The following is a 20,786-nucleotide window of genomic DNA, read 5'->3' on the forward strand; positions in this document are numbered from 1 at the left end:
CTGTTAAACGCAGCCAATTTTAATGTTTCAGTTTATTATAATAAAGAAAAAACAATTTCTACTTTAAACATTATTTAGAATAAGTAAATCCAATTTTAATTACGTTTACTGAATTTAAGAGAAATTTTGTCTCATTCTCTTATAAAATTGCAATACTGGACAGTAATTAATATTTATTTTAAGTATTAAAAGTATTAATAACAGTGCAAAATAAGTAATAATTACTAACCAATTAAAAACTGTCCAGTATTAAATTTTTATAAGGGTTGTATAATTTTGTATACAATATGCTGCTTGTGGCAATCAATATTCCAAAGCTTATTTTTTTATTAGTTACATTAGTGTAGCCTTTAGTTTAAGGACACATTTTAACTATATTTTAACTTTGTTGGCTAATTTTTTCTGCGTGTGTTGTGATTCAATTATTATTAATTCATGTTTAAAGTTGTTATGTGAAATAGTATTTTTTAAATATTTTACTCTTTGTGAATAGGTAATGCCTTTTTATTACATCAATTCAAAAATTCGAAATGGTTGATCTAACATGGCGGACAGAATTTAAAAAATATCTAATTATTATAAATTTCAGATTTTTAATATTGTTAAATCTTACCGAGTTTCCAGTTTCGTTTTATTATAATTGAAACTTGTATTTGCTGAATGAAGCGAACATCTTTTTTGCAAAAGGGAAATCCTTATGTACACTGCAAAACTGTTCCACAGTTTAAAAAGAATTTAGCATTTAGACATCTAAGAAAACTCATCCCTATCTAAAGTATGTTAAGTAGAATATCATTAATTTATATTTAATTGTAAATTATTAAAAAATAATGAAAATTGAGATATAATAATGTCAGAATGTCAGAAATAGGGATTATATAATTACGTTATAAAAACACCGCGCGAATAATAGCGTTAAAGGTTACTTCTGGTAATTGGAGGATTCGTCAAATAACGTAGTTTACAACCATGTCACATCTAGCATGAATGTCAACAGTCAATAGAAACTGTTGAAGCAACAGCAGAGCAGCAGCTTCTTATAACGAGACTCGGCGTGTCGTTTAAAACTGACTTGCGAAATGCGACGACAAGAACGCTGTCGTTAAGTTGCTAGTGAATTCCGCCTTGTCACGGCTCATCGACATTCACGTGGCATTCCACCGGGAAATGCAAGTGAGTTTAACTGCAGGAGCGAGAGAGAAGGGGGAGGAATGGGGGAGAAAGGAGGAGAGAAAAAAGCGAGAAAAGAAGAGGAAAAAAAGACAGAAAGGAGGAAAAGTCGTGTGCGGTGATGGATCGACATGGTTAGCGACATCGCAGCGCGGTGACGATTTTGCGCTCTTTATTTCCGTTTTCGCCAAGTTAGAGCTTGCCGCGATCTCTCTATGACAGCCTTGCCAATAGCACTTCCGTGACGTGAAATAAAACGCCGCTCCAATACGTGAAAAACTCGCGTGACACGCACGTGCAAAAAAAGTGTCCGACTAACAAGACACTCGGTTATTATATAGTGGAGAAACATTTGCAGAAAACTCGAGGGGATGCTGGAGATGTCTGTTTTACCGACAGAAAGACAGTAATTTTTGTATTGCATTTTTTAATTTCTCTTACAGATTTAGAAATTCTTCAGAACGAAAATACACACATTACTATCAGTCTATGGGATGGAGTTATTAAAAAAAATTGTTAATTCGCGCTTTTTTTAATCGAATGTGGTGTCTGGAACTGTCACATCGTAATAATATTTGCTTAATATAAAAAATATATATATATATAGTTTGTACTTATTTACAAAATTTGTATCCATAAACTGGTAGACGACAAAAACAGTGTCGAATTTCGAAAATTAGATTGATGATGCCTAATTAAGACGAAATTGAGCTACGAAAATTTAGGTTTGCACGCGTGAAAAGTAGAACTCAATAAGTAGAACAGAGTAAAAACTGGTGTTGTTCTCGAAATATAATTTCTTCGTATAAAGGCCAATTCACAAAGTAATAGTAATATGTGTACTTTAAGTCTGGAAAAGGATTTCCAAATCTATAAAAAAATATGTATAACAAAAGCTTATTAATAATGTGCACGAATGAATTTACATTATCGACCCTGATCAAGTTTGAGGGGCATCCCCTTAAGGTTCTTGAAAAAATCGAACGAAGACTATGACTCTTGATGCCGTAAATTAATTCTTTGTTCAGCTTTCTTTTTGGTTTCCTCGCTTTGTTAGTTGCATCTCAGAGTTCATAAATGCAATCTCTCTTCTCTTTACACCTTTCATGCTTGTATGTGTAAAATGTACATTGTACGGCGGTTAAGTTTTTTTAAATTAATGCAGCATGTTGTAAGGAGAGAGTACGGAAAGTGAAATATAATGCGCGGTCTACTGCGCTCTAGAGCCTACTTCGTTCTCCCTCTCGTTCCCTCCACGCGCGCCTCAGCCCATTTACAAATAATGAGCCACCGCAGAGTCGGAGGCATGGCGAATTTTCCATCATCCGCTGCCGCACTTCCGTTCTGCGGTAGCGATGGATAAATCAGGGAAGCTCGCTGCGGCGAGCTCGGGGTGGCAAAGTGCCGCTGCCGTTTGACCTTCCACCTGCGTATATACACAGCCGAGTACCGATCTTGTAATCTCGGGTGACACAACCCCATGGAATATTTCATCAGGTTGCGCGAGCGCACCTGCTGCCCCTTCGGAAACCCCTGCGCGACAGGCAGGTTGTTCCTGTTGTTTTCGTCCCTTCGACACCGTCGCCCGTTTGTTGCTGCCGCTTCCTCTCGCGACACGGTTCACTGTTTGTCTTTCGCTTTGACGGATGGTGGTTAATGGACCGATTTATTTCAGCCGCGATTAGCGGCCCATGACGAAGAGAGTCGTTGCGGAAAATTTACTCGCCTCTCCATTCTCTCTTCGCCCTGCACTACCTCTTTTTATTTATCTTCCTCACCTTCTCCCCCTTCCTTCACTGAGTTAATATAACACTTCATCCTCACCCGTCTCTCGAAGGACGCCTTTTAATTATTTGATTGAGCGATCCGATTGTCCGCGGGATTTTCTTTGCCTTTCTTTAAGATAAAGGGAGAGAAGGGGAGTGTCCGGCGCTGGATGGGACACACGCGCACAGGAATGTCGCCGTTATTATTTATAAGCCAACTGTATCGCGTCGGTGATCGATCACGGGTAAGTAATTCGAAGTTTCTAGTCGCCGCGCGGCGTGACGTCAATCACTCACCCGGGGAACTTCTTACTGTTTCATACCGCGGCAATAATACACCCGTCGCCTTATCGCTTCGCCGCATCGATCATCCCACCACTCTCTCCCCGTCCGCCGCCGCCGCCGCCGCGCCGGTGCACATCGAATTTCAGAATTGTTCAGTACACATCGTTACAATAACGACCCGACATCGCTTCCACCCCGTTTCCCCCGGCTGCCGTTTCTCGTTTCCGTCGCGCACCGAACTGCACACCGGTGTGCCATCACCTTTATTACGTTGCGTTGCAGTTCGCGCAGCGGTTACGATATGGATAGAGATATAGATATTTATCGAGGCGAGCTCTCTTCTCTTAATATCAAGTTCTGTCAATCTGCATCGCCTACGTGCTTTAAATTTAAGGCACTATCGTTTCTATGTAACGTTGTTAAATTAAATTGCAGCAATTGCTTAACGAATAACATATACGAACAATGTCGTGTAATTCAAACTAAGATTAAAAGTCTAGAAAAAAATTAGCTTCTTTAAATTTTTATAATCGCAAACCAAGATACAGGATAATAAAAAGAGCAGTCTGAAAAAAATTTTTTTTTGGTATAAAGTCTAATTTATAAACTGATATACGTATATTTTATTTAGTACTTTAATTCTGGAAAAGAATTTCCAAATCTATGAAAGAAATACATACTAAATCTTGTTAATGATGTGCACGAATGACTTTACAAGTCTACATTATCGATCCCGATCAAGTTTAATGGGCACTCTAGCATTTCTTTAACGGATATAGTACTAACGAAAAATCTGTGTAATCGAACAAATTTCAGTAAGAACTTTTATTGACTTTGAATCTTTTATGGTGAACTGATTTGACTCACATTTCACCTCGGTGAAGCTAAGATCCTTGGTATTTATGGCGAAAACAAAGTTTGAAAAAGTTGGGTCGTTTCTGACAAATTTTGTAGATGGACGGACAAACGGATGGCCAACATTGTAAAATTCTAAAGTAGTTTGTTACGCTGTACTTGATTCTTCGAAGCACAGCGTTACATATATGTAACATACTTTAAAAATTAGAAAACTTATTTTTTTTATTTCGACTTTTTTTGCAACTCTATATCTGGATTTCTAATGTAAGATTTTAAATAACTAAATTCAAATCTAAAATGAATATTGTTGAACTCTGATAGTTGATTCGTTGAATTTTGAAAGTGGAAGGACAGAGAAAGTTGTTGCTTTCATTTTACATACATGAATTTTTACATTTTAAATTTGCCATATTAAGTCGGATATTGAAAATTTTTAAAATTTTTAAAATCTGACTCTATATTTGTAATTAAAAACTTGAAAAACTTTTGTATATCAAGTTTTTCAAAATTCAAAATATATAATAAAAAATGTATGATTGAAAGAGTTAAAAAATATATAAAAGAAACACTAATAAGTTTTGATAAAAAAGTTTAGCAAAGTATTAAATTCTGATTTAAAACTTTGTGTATATGTACATATTATATATAAATTAAATAGCCTAATGGTTAACAATCCCAAATACTAAAAATCTTAAATATCTTTTTGAGTATATGAATTTTATTATTATTATTATATATTCTATTTAATTTTATTTGAATTCTTGAGGAATCTACTTATTGTTGTTATGTATTGTCATGTTATAATTATATTTTATAAAAAATAAAACTTTAATCTACTAATTACAAGAAAAATTTAAGTTCAGATTTCCTGATTTCGAGCACTGTCAATAATTCAACCATTTACCTTACGACTTGTTTACTCAATTGTAAATTATTGATAATTTCAATAACTCACCGATATACTTTAAGTAGGGACATCAAATAATATTTTTCTCTTGCAAATAATTAATATTTCTTTCTTTTTTCCCTGCTGATTGCTACGTTTGGCTATTAAAATCGTGTGGAATTTATTTACGTAAATGGATAAATTTAAAAAAAAAAGTAAATTGTGGACCATAAACGATTTTAAAGATAGAAATTAATAATAATATCCTTTTATATATATATAAGAGTTTTAGTTGTTTTTATTACATCTCAAAAAATTAAAGTGCTTATAAAAAAATATTTTGTAATAATACTATATAATAAAATGATATAAAATTATAGCAAAAGTTATAATAAAATTACTTTAATTTTATTTCATTCACTTAAAAATATTTTAAAAAAATAATTATATAAGAAAATGTCAAAAATAATTATGTTTTAGGGAAAGTAAATAAAGATAATTTTAGTATAAAATTTTTGTTTGAAATATTTTTAATATCTTGAATATACTCGAAGAAATGTTTAATTTCTTAATATTAAATATTTTTTGTTAGTTCTTTAAATAATAAATATTTAAAAATATTTTGGTTTTAATCAACGCTTAGATATAAAACGCTGAAACTGTTAAACATTTATAAATTAATTATAAATACTTGTATATTTTAAATATACGTTTTATAAATTACAATATATGTTTTATAAATTACATTTGTATGGAATTCTTAAGAAGCATGTTACAGATAATATAAAAGTTAATACAGGACCTCGTTAACTCGAAACCTCTATAATTTAAATTTTTATTTATTTTCAATAAACTTATAAATCGAAGAAAAATAGGAAATTAACTTGAAGTATATTTTTCTGCCGTATAATTTAAATTGTTTCGAGATTATAGAAATTGACATTATGATTTGGTCTTTATATTTCAAAGTTTGATTAATAAAATCTCTATAACTCTAAGTAGTCTAAGTAAAAAGATTTTGTATCAATTTTTATTTCTTTTCTGTTTTTAGTTTTGTCTGTTATATACAGAGGTTTATTAACATCAGAATACGACACTTTGCGAGGTTTCTTATTGTGTTTGAAGATTAAGCATAAACTTTGAGTATCTTCTTTCAAAATTCTTATATAATTTGTTAAATTGCAGGTTTTTTCCAGCATTTTACGTAAAAAGTATATTCTCCTAGAGATGAAAATAATTTCGAAAAGGAAAGATTAGCGAAGGTTGTCGCAAGTGATCCACCGGTATTTTCCTTAGCGAATCATTCTCGCGCGTTCGCCTTTCTCTTGCTTTTGTACGTAGAAAGCATGGGGACGGGTCCTTCCCTGGGGACTCCTACAGCATAATAAATGTCCGTCTATCTGGGCATCTCTTATTGCGTTCCAGCGATATGGTGTAAAGAAATAAAGTGAGGAAGGGACCAAAGGCAAGAGGATGGCGGTGAGTTTCGTGCAAAAAGGAACAAGATGCGCGCGAGATAAGACTGTGGAAAGACGCACGAAGACAAGCGCTTATATGCAGCGCGTGACGTAGATTGCGAGGATAAAGCGAAGAAAAGGTCATTGAAAAAAGCGACGGCTGGGAAACCTATTTTACGTCAAAGTGTGTATATGTGTGTGTATGTGTGCGTTCATCCCCTTGGGAAAAGAATTCTTGGCGCCATCGGAAGACCGTGACACGCGTGATTTTTGTCGCACGATCAGCTTAGCCCTGAATTCTCGTGTTACACGAAATGTACATGAGAGCCGTCATTTTTTAAACGACATTTTTTGAAATCGCTACGACGCAACGGCGCGGCACGGCGACACGCTGCACACAATATGGTGTAGTAAATCGACAATAAGGCGGACAAAACAATGGTCAGCGGAGTCGCATCGAAGCGACATATCGCTGACGAGAATTGTTAAAAAGTGAACGACTGCTACACATCCAAAAGCGTTGTCCGTAGAGGATGTAGTTGTAAACGAATAAATCGGTATATAAGTTCTAAGTAGAGACTGAGAAGTAACTTGATGGCACAACGCTCTCTGTTCGCAAGTAGTTGTAAAAGCGAACGATGCTTACGGCGGACTGGAGGAAAAGGTCGGCAGTATCAATAAGGAGCAAGATGGCACGAGGGCACGGAAGGAGAGATAAAAGCGCCATACTTATTGCTAAATCATGAACGAGCGGAGAGGTAAGGCGACACGGCAGTCTTTTTACGGCGACGCAAAAAGGCGTAGAAAATGGTCACGTAGGTCTGAGAGGGACACGGGTAAATATAAAGAGAGAATGAAAGGCGGCGAGAGAGATAAAAGTAGAAAAATAACGAGGGTGATCCGACGCTCGTTAAATGTTCGCGCTTGCGAATGAATTAGCAAAGGAGCGCAAAGTTAATGAAAATATAGTTACTAGTAAAAAAATAAAAAGTAGAGAGAGAGAGAGAGAGAGAGAGAGAGAGAAATTTACCGTGGTCTAAGAAGAATATGTAATAACTAGAAAAAATACACGATAAAGGAAGTATAATTAGATAAAAACAGCGTCAAAAGATTAATAACGTGCTACAAGAAAAAAAAGAGATAAATTTGAAAAGAAAAAAGAAAGTAGAAAAGGAAATACTTATCGTTTTCTTCACAGTTTTGGTAAACATTGGAAAATTTGTTAAAATTTAATAAATATACATCGCCTGTTCCAAATGATACATTTAATTTTTGTGTTAATTTAATAAAAAGTGAATTTGTTGTAAAGGGCAACACAAATATTATGTAAAAAATTAACAAAAATGTTTAACACTCTGACACAGTTTGAAAACAAATTATTTGTATAATACATTAATTCATTTAATTCATTTGTTAAAAAGAAATTATGTTTTAAAACTATGTTATACTTAATTTGTCCATTATTTACCAATTACTTTTGTTATTTTAATAATAAACAATTGAATATGAATATTTAATACGGAATAATATTCGAATAACATAATCACATTATGTTAAATTAATGCTCAAGTTAAAAATTTAACACACAGTTTTAATATAAGAATCAATTTTAATATGTTTAGTTTAGCTCTCATAACATGCTTAGCTCTCATAGTTTTTTATGTAAAGTATAATACACTGGTCTATAGAAAATAGTTACTGATTCAGTCTCGACAATTTCAACGGGTAACGAGATTCAGAAATATCATGGAAAAACAGCAGCGAGGCGGAGAATAAACGTGAAGAAATGCAAGGCTCTCAGTAATGTTACAAGGTACATCGGTAAAGCCGGCATTCGAATGTCGTTAACTGCAGCAAAGGATCGCGCAGACGTGCATTCGTGCATACGGGGGTTGAGCGTGAGTGAGAGAGAGTGAGATAGAGAGCGAGAGAGGGGGGACAAGGAATGGAAAATCACGTAAACGGATTCAGACAAATCGCAGGAAATGCGAGGAAAATACGGAGCGAATCGGAACAGCGAACTAAGGGGATGATGATAATACTTGTAAGCTTATATAAAATGGCGCGCGTGGTAGTCGGATTGCTAAGCGAAAGGCCACTTTTATTGCGGTTAAAAATCGAATGGCATTCGTACGTACGTGGATAAGAGAAAAGCGAAAGATAAAAGCGGCCAGCGAATAGAAGCGTACTAAAAGTAAAAGACAGCAAGTCGGAAAGGAGGGGGATAAATAAAGAAACAAAAATCTAACTTAAAAACCCCGCAACGGCTGTCGTATTTTGTTCGTTGGCATTGTGGTTTAGAAATGCAGTGAAATTGTGTGCAAACGTAGTTTTGACCGATCGAGTTACCTTCGAATTAAAGAGAATGTTTTGACTATAGAATGCCAGCCAAAAATTATTGAAATTTAAAAGCTGCAAATTTAAAGGTTTTTTAGGTGTGTTTATCTCTTATTTTATCTACTCAACGACAAAGAATTTTGGTACACTGAAAAAAAAAGTAATTGATTCAACAAAACGTTTTGTTGCGGGCTGCCAACAAAAGATATACTTAATACAATAATATTTGCTGTTAATGCAAATGCAATAACGTTGATTGGACTGTGTATTTATTTTGCAATACCATATATTGTTGTATTAAATATATTTTTTGTTGGCAGCCCGCAACTAAAAAATTTTGTTGAACCAATTACTTTTTTTTTTCAGTATAGTAAATTCTCGAATTCTAGCCTTGAAATCAGCGCCAAAGAAACAAAATAGTAAGTAATTGAGCTTATAATAGCTTTATGTAGAGTAAATTGGCGTGTTTTCCTGTAATTTTAAATAAATAACTTTTAAACGAATAGATATATATGCAAATAAACTTTTACATAAATATTTTAGAGTTTTATTATGTATGTGACGAAAATTTGATTAATTTATTAAGGTTCCCAGACAATACTATGTTAAAAATCAGGACATAAGACGTCTTAAAGACGTCTTTAAGATGTTTTTTAGACGTTTTATGTCATATTTTTAAAAGATGTTGTCTGGATTCCTCATATTTGTAGATAAGTACGATACAAAATGCGATTTTATATAAGATTTAAGAGCAAAATTAAATAACTTTTAAATTAATAAGAGAATTATGCTCAAATTTTGTACATATTTTGAAATGTAATCATAATAGAACAGCCTATGAAATTTTTTTATTTTTGTTAATACTGTGAGACATATACATTCTTAAAAATAAATTCGTAATAAATACGAACAAAAGATTGGATATAGAAATAATAAAACAGATCTATTATACATTGTATTTACATAAATTAATAGTTACGAAAAAAATACGGTGCAAAATATATGTGCAATGATAGAGAAAAACAGCAGCATAATACATGATAAGATAATAAAAATCGATAGAATGTGTTCTTTGTAAAAGTGTAAAAAATAGAAATAACGTTGTGATCGTCAACATTAATGTGAAATATGAGACGGCAGTCGGATATTGTTAAAAAGGGAAGAGATAAGGGATTATATACAAGAGATAAAGGATCTCCTTCGAGACTGAAAGAAGAGCCTTAAGGCAAGAAGTTGAGATAAAATAATGCGGATAAAAAAAAGCGCGGCGCGAAAACTGAAATAAGAGAAAAATGTAAATGGAAACACGATGAGATACTTTGACTTTTTAAGAATACTGTCTTATATAAATATATTTAACTACGAATATAGAGAACAAAATATAAGGCATCGACAAATCGATAATACATAAAACGTTCATTTTTATCAGTTCTTATTGATGCGTCTTTTTTTTCCTTTCCGCAACAAGAAACCGAGAAGAAAAAAATATTAGGAGTAAATCTCTGACAATGTCGAACGAAGATAATCTTAGAACAAAAGATAATTATAATACCCGTAATGGTGTAACGTTAATATTTTGTAAAGGAATGTCCTGAAAACACCATAGTTCAAACGCAAGGAGTCAATCTGTTGTCTCGCGAAACGCATCTAAAGCTATAATAAAGGGGCGAACTTATAGGAAGTTGAAAAGTAAATAAAGGTAGATTGGATATAGAATAGGCATAGAAGGGGAAGGAACAACCGCAAAATATGAATAAACTTGGGAAAAAAAAAACGAAAAACGAAAAATAAAATGATCGAGGCGGCGCATTGTCCATCGTGAGCAGGGTGAGTTATCTTTTCGGAAAAGGAAATATGCTCTTGATAGTGCTTTGCTTTAAAGATAACGAAGCGAGTTCTTCGCGGAACAAAGCTTCGTAACTGCTGTCGCCGTTCGCGACGGTTGCGGAGTGTTTGCCGAGACTGTCTCTAGCAGTGCGACAGGAGCGACAGGTGGCTCCATGTGCCTGCTTTTTCACCCCTTTTCACCCTCCTTCTCTTTCTCTCTCCCTCGTTCTTTGCCGGTTCTCCATCCGTCATCCCCTCACAATTTTGCTCCCGGGCTCGCTCGCACCGTTGGCACTCGCTCGGGGGTGTGATTTAAAGTGTAAACTTAAATATTCCAGTTGGTACCTTCGTGCAAATAGATTCGATATTAATGGAGCTTCAGCACCTCAGCGGGAAAGAGAAAGAGAAGATATCCGAATATATATATCTGCCGCAAGAATTCTAATAGCGAATCTAACTACTTCATATACCTAATACATTCTATATATTTCACAAAAGAAAATAATATAGAGGAAGGCTGCTAATACCGTCACACTACTTTATTTTTGGATTGTATTTATTAAACAAAATTTAAAAACTTTGAACTATATCTTTTATCAGATTTTATAGCAATTTTTAACACTGCTACTTTACAATAATTAATATTTTTGTCAGATAACCAAAAATAAGTGTTTAAAAATTATACTAATACAATATACAAATTTAGACGTAATTTTTTAGCACAGAAAACTAATTGTAAATTAAATTGATATACCAAATATACTATTGATATACTAAATAATAAAACATATTTCTATATACTGAATAACACTTTGTATAAAATTATGATAAATTAAATTGATTAAGTTATTATGTATTTAAAATATTATAAAAATTTGTAAAATCAGTTGAATATTAATTATTTTAGAAAGTAATTACAGAAAATAAAAATAAACTGTTTGTTTAAAATAAACTGTTCATTAAAAAAATAGACAATTGATTAGAAATAAAATACGTAAATCATTTGTCAAATACGTACTAATATATTTTAGAGATTAAAAACGATATAAATAGAATGTATGCGATATATTTCGATTTTATATAATAACCGGAATAAAAACCAATTACAATAAATATAAAAATTAAATGAAATAAATATAAAAATTAATTAATTGCGAATATGACTGATATTCAATTTTTCACTATAATACCAATATTATTGCGATATTATAACGATATTATTAACATCAACAATATTGTCATATAGATTTGTATTACATTTTAATGTAATACATGTATAATTATGGTATTATACGGTATTACTATATGAAACATTATTTTACATGTAAGATATAATAAGATATAATTTGGTAAGTTAACATTGATTCTTAATAATATGGTTTAATACCGAGAAGTATTATGAAAATTTATATACCACTATTCTCAGTCCCTAATTTAATATTATAATCAGCGCACTGTAATAGAGAAGTGTCGGTGTTTATATTTTATAGCAATTTTGTATTTGTACGATGTAAAAACAAGAAAGAGAAAAGTATAAAAAAAGCAATTTTAGAAAATTACAAACAGGTAAAATAATTCAATATTATCTATAATGTATTTACTGCTGTTTAAATTATATTTGAGAACATAACTTTATAAAACGTTACTGTTACTCAAAACATAACAATTCGCTACTTTTTTCACGCGTTACTTTTTCATTTTAATAACTTTTTAAAATGGTATACTAGTTGTTAATACTTAACTAGTTCAATATTAGATTGTAGTGATTTTTTGGTTAATCGTAACATATAATTAACATGCATATATTGTACATACATTGCATGTATAAAATAATGTAAAGATAAAAATAATGGTAATGTTTATTAGCGTTACTGTAAAAATATGACGATATTACCATTATTATTGCAGACAGAAAAAACAACGATCGTTAAAAAAACCAATCTACATATATTCTGTTATTCATTACTTTAAGCAAGAGATCTAAAAAAGCTAATGTAGCGATTGGTCTCATATTGATGGTAAAATTATTAAAAATTTTTCAAATTGTAAGGATGATATTCGAAGATAATAAAATATCAAGTACTGATAATAAAGAAAAGCAATTATATGTATATAATTTTTTTAACGATTTTTTTTCTTGTATGACCAAATTACTTACAGGGACAATCGTAAATTAGAGAGATAAAAATTCAGTATAAAAAATTTGTTTAAAAATTACTCATAGCTCCTAGTTTATTCGAATTTTTAAAAATTACATTATTGAATATGAAGTACGTCGAAGATAGAACAAATTTAGAACAGTAGAGATAAATTCATTTCTCGATACATTTATAGTTCATTAAATGTTTGTCCATATTTGCTACTAATATCCTCGATCGCAAGAACTAGGAAAATATTAGTGAATAATAAAATTGCATATTTAAGATCATCCAAATATGATTCGTTGATATTTTTATTAGAGAACGAGCTATATAAATTGAAGTCGTTAGCGTAATTATTTCTATGTGGAGACTATCTGAAATAATTTTATGTAGGTGGGATGCGAATAAATAGAAAACAGTATTTACAAAGGGAACGATCAATCTAAAAAAATCAGTCTGAGGAGATTTTTTAATGAATAATGGAAAGACCATATGAGAACCTTTGAAAAAAGAGAATTGCTAGATACTGTAATATAATGAATCTTGTTTAGAAATCTATACATTTTGGAATTATTTTCAAGTATTTTATTAACCATCATAGGACACATAAAAAACTCTTGATTTAGATACACATGGGTTCTTCTTGTGGTTTTTATTTACGTATATCTCTGGTTTAAATGCACCAATTTTAAATCATTTTGTTTTCAATCGATAGTTTGAAATCCGAAGAAAAAGAATATTTCAGTTAAAAAGCCAAAGTAGATTCTTTGAAATACCACAATTTCTAAAACTTATTCAGGTTATGTTAAGGGTGTACCCTTTGAGGATTAAAGTTTCTTTCAATTAAACTTATCAGATTTTTTTTTCACGATATTGAGAGTATATTTTCTTGTCATTTAGCAGTCTCTTTTGTTTTGCTCATATAAATATATCTCTTTTTATAGCCATCGCTCTCTTTATCTGTAAGTATTACATTTGGATTTTTGCGGTAAAAAAGCCGAATTGGTCGGTGCATAGAGATCAGTATATCGTCCGATATTTTTGGTTATTCTATTATACAAAAATCTATTTAACTAAGGAATGGTTGTGTAACGTATTATTGTTTGATTCCTTATATTAAACCTTTTCAAATTTTTATTTCATATCTTCCGTGCTTTTGATGTCTTAAATAAAATATATATGTTTTTATTTAGATAAGTTCAAAAATATTTATGAACTTTTTATTCAATCTAGAGCATTGGTTTATCCATACATTTTTTTAGAATCAGTAATAAACTCATTGTCTTCATAATATTATACTGTTTTGATTGCAATAAATACGTATGTTTTCTTACTTTTTAATATTTTAGACTAGACTAAACTGTAAATTGTATATAATGTATTATGTTTAATTGTATTAGGATAAAGTATTATTTTAAATTGTATTAGGATACCTAATATGGAACATTTGATTTTAAAAGCTCGAAAAAAATAAAAAATGGGTTTTTTAAAATAAAACTTAAATTATGACAAAATTACTTAAGATTCATAAGCAATATCAATAATTTATTCATATTTAAAAAAACCTTAAATTATACTTAAAAAGCAAAAATTGACAAAACCGTTAATTTGAAAAAATGGTATTTAATGTGAAACACAGCTTTAAAAATATTTTCTTAATCTTGAAAATATACATATATATGCTTTATTCCGAAACCAAAAATAGATTATGACGAATTTAACTGATACAGAGTCTTTTTCAGCGACAGGAAATAATTAAATTAATACATAATGAATTGAAACAATGAATATGTTATACATAAAATAATCTATATGTTAAAACACATACGAAGACCAACATCAAAATTAAAAAGTATCGACAATAAACTCATTGAACTATTTATTATTTATTTTTAATTACTTGTATCTCATTGTTTTTTTATATTATATTAGAAACATTTGTGTAACATCTTTTTAATTTTGATGTTGGTCTTCGTATGTGTTTTAACATATAGATTATTTTATGTATAACATATTCATTGTTTCAATTCATTATGTATTAATTTAATTATTTCCTGTCGCTGAAAAAGACTCTTTATCAGTCAAAACGTTCGACTTTTTTAGAATATTTGTTGTGAATAAATGATAATTTTATGCCGTGTTATTTTATTTTGCTTGTTTGTTGACCTAATTACTTGCTACATGTTTCTTATTCATATAATAATGCAATGTTTACTTTCCAAGAAGAAGAAGGGTGTTTAGCAGATTTATGTCAATATATCGACAACTCTATTAACAATAAAATCTTTCCTGTAATAATGAAAAATGCAAGAAGAATCTTTGTAGAAACTGAAATTGAGAGAGATTACAAATAGAAATTTCAGCGAGCCAGAATATTCAATGTTAAAATACAGAGAAAATAACATTTAAAGCGAAGTAATCCTCTTCACTGGAGAATTCTTGCAGTTATCTCATCCAGAGCACCATCAAAGAAATCGCAAGTAATCCCCTTGAATGGCGCAAAACGTTTCGATCTGACTTTTTCGTCTTCTTTTTCTATTTTATGGTGATTGATTTATAGATGGGAAAGTGACGGTACATAGTCGAGCTGAGTGTCTCGGCTCAAAATAATTATCGATTTACTCTTATCTAATCTACGGTGAACTTACCTGCTCTGTGTGTGTATAGAAGGAAGATACTTTGCATTAAGGCAAATTTGAAGAAATTTATTATCGAGAATCGGTAGGCGCAGCTCATTTTTTTAAAATCCATCACTATCCACTTCATTCTTCGATTGAAGGACAAAGAAATCAACGTTTTATATATATTTTATTATACATAAAAGGACATCTATATTAAAAAATATATATATATTTCAAGTATTTCTTCTGCATCAGTCAAAGCAGTAAGTAGCTTGATACGGGAAGTAGTTTGGTAATGACGCTATTAGTGATTTATTTAATCTAAAAAGGGGAAGAGGATCACATGAATAAGTGTACCATTATGTATTAGAGAAAAATAAAGGAAGCTTTATTCTTTACATATCATAGCAGGCGATACGAGTCAGTCGTCGCGCGTCGACAAACGCGCGCGTCACCGACGACGCAGAGATATAAACGAATATCGGTAGGAAGATCGGGCCGATAGGGGGTCTCGGGGTACACGGTAAGATCGGTAAGATGGAATCCTCCTTGTCGCGTGATGAAGTGGTCAGATGATACACACCATCGTCACTCTGGTCACGTCTCGCTTTCTCATCGTCTCTCAGTCCTCGCGTCCTTTCACTTTCATCGCCGTCACCGTCGGCTTCTTCAGGTCACGCCAAGATCGCCGCCAGCTTGTGCAGATTCGTTATGGTCGTCGCGTCGCCTGGCTGCAGCCTGAGGGCCTCCTTGTACGCCGCGGCGGCTTGCTTGTACTTGCCGTTCAGGTGTAGGATCGCGCCGAGGTTCGTGTGGCTGCGGGCCTCGTGCGGCCTCAGACTGGCCGCGTGTCGGTACCAGACTTCGGCCTCATCGCGACGATCGGCCTGCCTCAGCGCCGAGGCCGCCGCGACCGACAGCTCGTAATCGGATCGCGACAGCTCGGCCGCTCGCAGCTGCTCTTCGGCAGCCTCCACCAGCCGACCCTGCGACGTCAGGAACAGCCCTGGAAATTTTGCAAATAGACATCATTGTGCGTATTGCGCGACGCCGCGTCGCAGTACGATCAATTTATTACATATCGTCGTGAATTGCTACAGTTATTTACAAGGATGTTGGAGATCTCTGTTTTTTCGATAGAAAGACAGTAATTTTTGTATCGTAAAATCTTTTTATTTATTTTATAGATTTAGAAATCCTTCTCCAGAATAAAAGTATACGCATTACTACCAGTATATGGGGTAGAGTTTATATAATAAAAACGGAAAAAAATGGATAATTTTTACGGTATTTTTAATTGTGGTCTGGAGCTGTCACGTTGTAACAAAATATTTGATTAATATGAAAGATCTACAGTTTGTACTTACGAAATTCGTATCCATAGACTGGTAGTGATGCGTATACAGGAGTAGATTCGAAAATTAGATTTTGATGTCTAATTAAGATGAAATTGCGCTACGAAAATTTAGATTACATACGTGTGAAAAGTCGATAGAACAATAAAAAAAATTTTTTTTAATTTACAGACTGATATTAATACGTATACTTTAATTTTGGAAAAGGATTTCTAAATCTATAAAAAAATACAAAAATCTTATTAATGATGTGCACGAATGATTCTAATATCATCGACTCTGATCAAGTTTGAGAGGCCTCCAGCATCTTTTTAACTCACTCGATAGATCATTAATTGATCATTAATAACTATTATTTGTTTAGTATGTAGCTGCAAATTTAGTACATAGTTGCAAATCTATTCTATAATTTCTTATTTTGCAGTTGAATAGATTGATTTTGTTTAAAGTATGATGGTACAGTTTCAAACACTGTAAAATTCTAAACAAGTGCAAATTTCTGACTTTTACATTTAGTATTTCTGATGTTATTGTGTATGAAGTCAATAACCATTTGCTCATTAGTCTCATTGCATAAAGTTTATAGAAAGCTTTTTTTATTCGAAACTACAATTTCAACCGTGACATTGTATGAAATGTTTAGATTCAGATTTACCAATCTGAACACCGTACAATTTCGAGCAGTGTTTATTAATGTTCTTCTTTTTGTCAGTGTCTCCTTTGTCATGAAATGTAAGCGCTAAAAAACAGTCTATTTGTGAAAAACATCAGTGATACAAATTGTTCCAAGTTATGTCGTACTTATATTTCTGAATACTTTTCTAGAATAAAATCAATCACAACTTTACTCATATCAACAATAATTTCTTATATATCAACCAGACAACATCAAGTTAAAATTAGGAGACACGAGACATCTTAAAAATGACTAAGAGATGTCTTTAAGTCATCGTATATCTTGATTTTGCAGTCGAACATATATACGTGCATTCTGAAAATTATTTCAGATTGCAAATTTTGTAATTAGAATTTAAATATTTAATTACATTTTGTGTTTAACATAAATAAAAAAATAAAAATAAATGTAAAAAAGAGTTCTAAATTGTACCATCATATCCAGTATATAAATTTGATATGGGATTGACAAAAAATGTGTATTTTGAGAACTCTTTAAGAGCAATATTTTGAGCAGAAAAACGTAGCATCGAGAAAGAATAAAAAAATATTTTTGCACAACGGTATTTTAAATGTGCAAGAAATTTAATAAAACTTATGATAACATCTTCGATAAACAAGAAAGTAAAAATTTAATATACTTATTGAAACTTTGCACTAAAAAAAGTATTTAATTTTAAGATATTAAAATGTTTTGTTTCTGTCTTCGTTTTTTAAATATTTATGAACGTTTTAATTTAGACGATGTTTAAATGTAAAACATTAAAACGTTTGAAACTAAAATCTTTAAATGTTTAAACGTTTTAAAACTATTCTTTGCAATCTAAGATAATAATTACGTCATTTATATTAATAATGAATATTTTTGAGTGAATAAAAAAAGAATACGTTGCAAAAGATCATCTTCATCTCTCGGTGCAATTTAATGGCGACTGGCGTATTGAAGCGTTACCGCGTTTCTCCGGAATTTTAATAGCCGTCGATCCACCGTCCCCTTTCCCTTCACAACATCTCGACTCATCCATATGCCTTCCGGTATCCGTCCTTCTTTTCGATTAGCTCGTTCGCTCTCCTTCTCGTCAGATCGACTATTATCCCGCAGGAAATATTACGACGGTATTTATAGCGGCTCGACGAATCGGCAATCCTCTTATCTCCCCTTCCTATTAAGCGACTCTTCGAATCTTAGTTCTTTGATTCTTTCCCGTCGCGATTCCCCCTTTGCAATCGATGGGGGAACTTCGAGGACTCCTTTTCAGAACGGATTCGGGGATCGGGGATCGGGAATCAATTATACCGTTGTTACAATGGAGTCTCGGCTGCGGCGACCGATGGTTACGACGGAGAGAAAGAGAAAAGGGAGAAGGGGAGGGGGATTCTCTCGGGGATGCGCGCGGGTGCAAAAGTGAGATGCTTAAGAGAGCGTATTTCATTGCTTTAATAATGAACGAGGATTTTCCCTTATCATCGCCAAAGACGACTACAAATACGGGAATTAGACATTTAAATTGCGATGCGGTCCAGAAGCGGAAGGCGAGCTCGGCCGCAAGGAGCAAGAGGATGAAACGACGGTGTAAGAAGGAGATGAAGACAGTAACCGGAGACTCCTACTGATGAATTCCGTCGATGAAGGATGCCGCTGCCGACGACGACGCTTTCCTGCGGTCACAATTAAGGATCTCTCGGTCGCGCCTTACCGTAATGATGGTGCACGCTGGGGTCGTCCGGCGCCAACCTGCGGGCTCTCAGGAACCATCTCTCCGCTTCCAGGACGCGGCTCGACTAAAGAGAGAGAAAGCAGAGGCGACGCGTGAGCCACCGCGAACTCGATAGCCCTGTCTGTCCCCCCTCCCCCTGGCGGTTGCTACCGGTTCAGGAGCTTGTTCTATTACATTGATAAGATTTTCGATATGTATTACCCGTTAAATTGTGGACACATGTATATGCGACGTTGAATATAAATATAGGGGCATAGCGGGTGGCCCTTAAGTATTCGAAAAGATTCTCAGAAAACACCAAGTTATATAACTGTTGATAATTATTTCCTACTCAACAATATAATTGTTATATAACTGTTATAAATTAGTAGAAAATTATAATTGACAGTTATATAACAGATATACAACTTCAGTTGGCGTTTTGGGGGGTTTTAAAGCACAGTTCCTAACATTAATTCATTTTATGTGTAAACTTTATGTGTCCGAAACGTTTAATTTAAAAAATACAAGATTAAAGTTGAAGAAAAAATTTATTTTTTCTTGAAAATGTCTTATTTTGTTAAAAATAATAAAAAACTTTCTGTGCTGATTTATACCATTCATCATAAAAAATGTCAAACCTTCAAACAATTAAGGCATATCAGTTTTTACATTAAAAAAGTACCCGCTTATCCTGCATCCGTCCCTGATAGTATAAAAGGAAAATGTATGTTCTTAAAAAGTTGCCTTCGAACGTCTTTGAAACGTACACAAAGTAAATTTTTTAATTTTTAGTAAATTTTTTAATTTTTGGAAAAGAAACAATATTTTTTTCTCCTCTCCAGAATCACTGTATAAAGGAAAACATGTTTAGATATTAAAGAAATAAATTTTTTTTAATTATAGTAAACAACGACTTCAAATTTTTCTCTCACCATAGGAACGTATTGCAGTTTTCGTCAACAATTTCAATACAATACGCAACGTCCACCCACAAAATTGAGTGTCGCAGAAAAAACAATGTCTAACGCGAGGAACAGAAAAATAGATTTACATTCAGCGCTGAATTCAGCGCTAAAAAAAGGGCTCTTTGATTTCCTTGGAAAAAAAAAAGAGACTTTTGTTTGTTGTCAAAACTTTGTCGTCTGTTGTTCGTTAACGTCATCGGACTGTAGTAAAACAAAATAAATCCAATTTCAAAGACGTTAAGAGCCAGGAGGAGCGGGGACTTCGTATTGACCCAAATATGTTTATATCGCGCATTATATTGCGTATTCTCGCGGTGGAAAAGTTTCTCAAGTGGTAACGATCGATATAGACCAGACTTGGAAAGTAGATCGCGATAAGGTGAAATAGAGCGGTGATGGCGATCTAAAAGCAAAACGACGATGGCTACTTACGTTCCGTGCCAAAAGTTTCCCGTAAGTGATGTGGGCCGGCACGTGGTCAGGCTGGCTGGCCAAACTCGCCTGAAACCACCTCTCCGCTTCCGCGTACTGTTGCAGCCTCGACAGCGTCTCACCTAGCAGATTGTACACGCTCTACGGAAAGAAGAAAAGGGAAAAAAGATTAGACGGTGTCTCTCTTTAATGTCATCTAATTCTTTTTCGTCGTTATGTTAAAAAAATTTGAAAATTTTTGCAAGGAATATTCCACGGAAGTAGCTATTTTACTTTTATTTAAATTCTTTGACCGACATACAAAGTCAGTT

General features: G+C 32.9%; 1 protein-coding gene across 3 annotated transcripts in view; it reads right to left on the reverse strand.

Annotated features, from left to right (window-relative positions):
• Nucleotides 1–15,712: 15,712 nt before the first annotated feature.
• The window catches only part of LOC105839892 (protein O-mannosyl-transferase TMTC2), a 321,130-nt gene continuing 316,056 nt past the window's right edge, over nt 15,713–20,786 (reverse strand). The window contains exons 8-10 of one of the 3 annotated variants that reach the window (XM_028192590.2): nt 20,476–20,616; nt 19,076–19,160; nt 15,713–16,354 (exon numbers count right to left, since the gene is read on the reverse strand). In XM_028192590.2, the coding sequence (XP_028048391.1) occupies nt 16,023–16,354; nt 19,076–19,160; nt 20,476–20,616 (558 nt within the window). In that variant the 3' untranslated portion in view covers nt 15,713–16,022. Of the gene's footprint in view, nt 16,355–19,075; nt 19,264–20,475; nt 20,617–20,786 lie in introns of all 3 variants that reach the window. The other 2 variants (XR_003626312.2, XM_036286645.1) reach the window with 2 other exon arrangements.

Source organism: Monomorium pharaonis, chromosome 5 (genome assembly GCF_013373865.1).
Source record: "Monomorium pharaonis isolate MP-MQ-018 chromosome 5, ASM1337386v2, whole genome shotgun sequence".
NCBI lineage: Eukaryota > Metazoa > Arthropoda > Insecta > Hymenoptera > Formicidae > Monomorium > Monomorium pharaonis.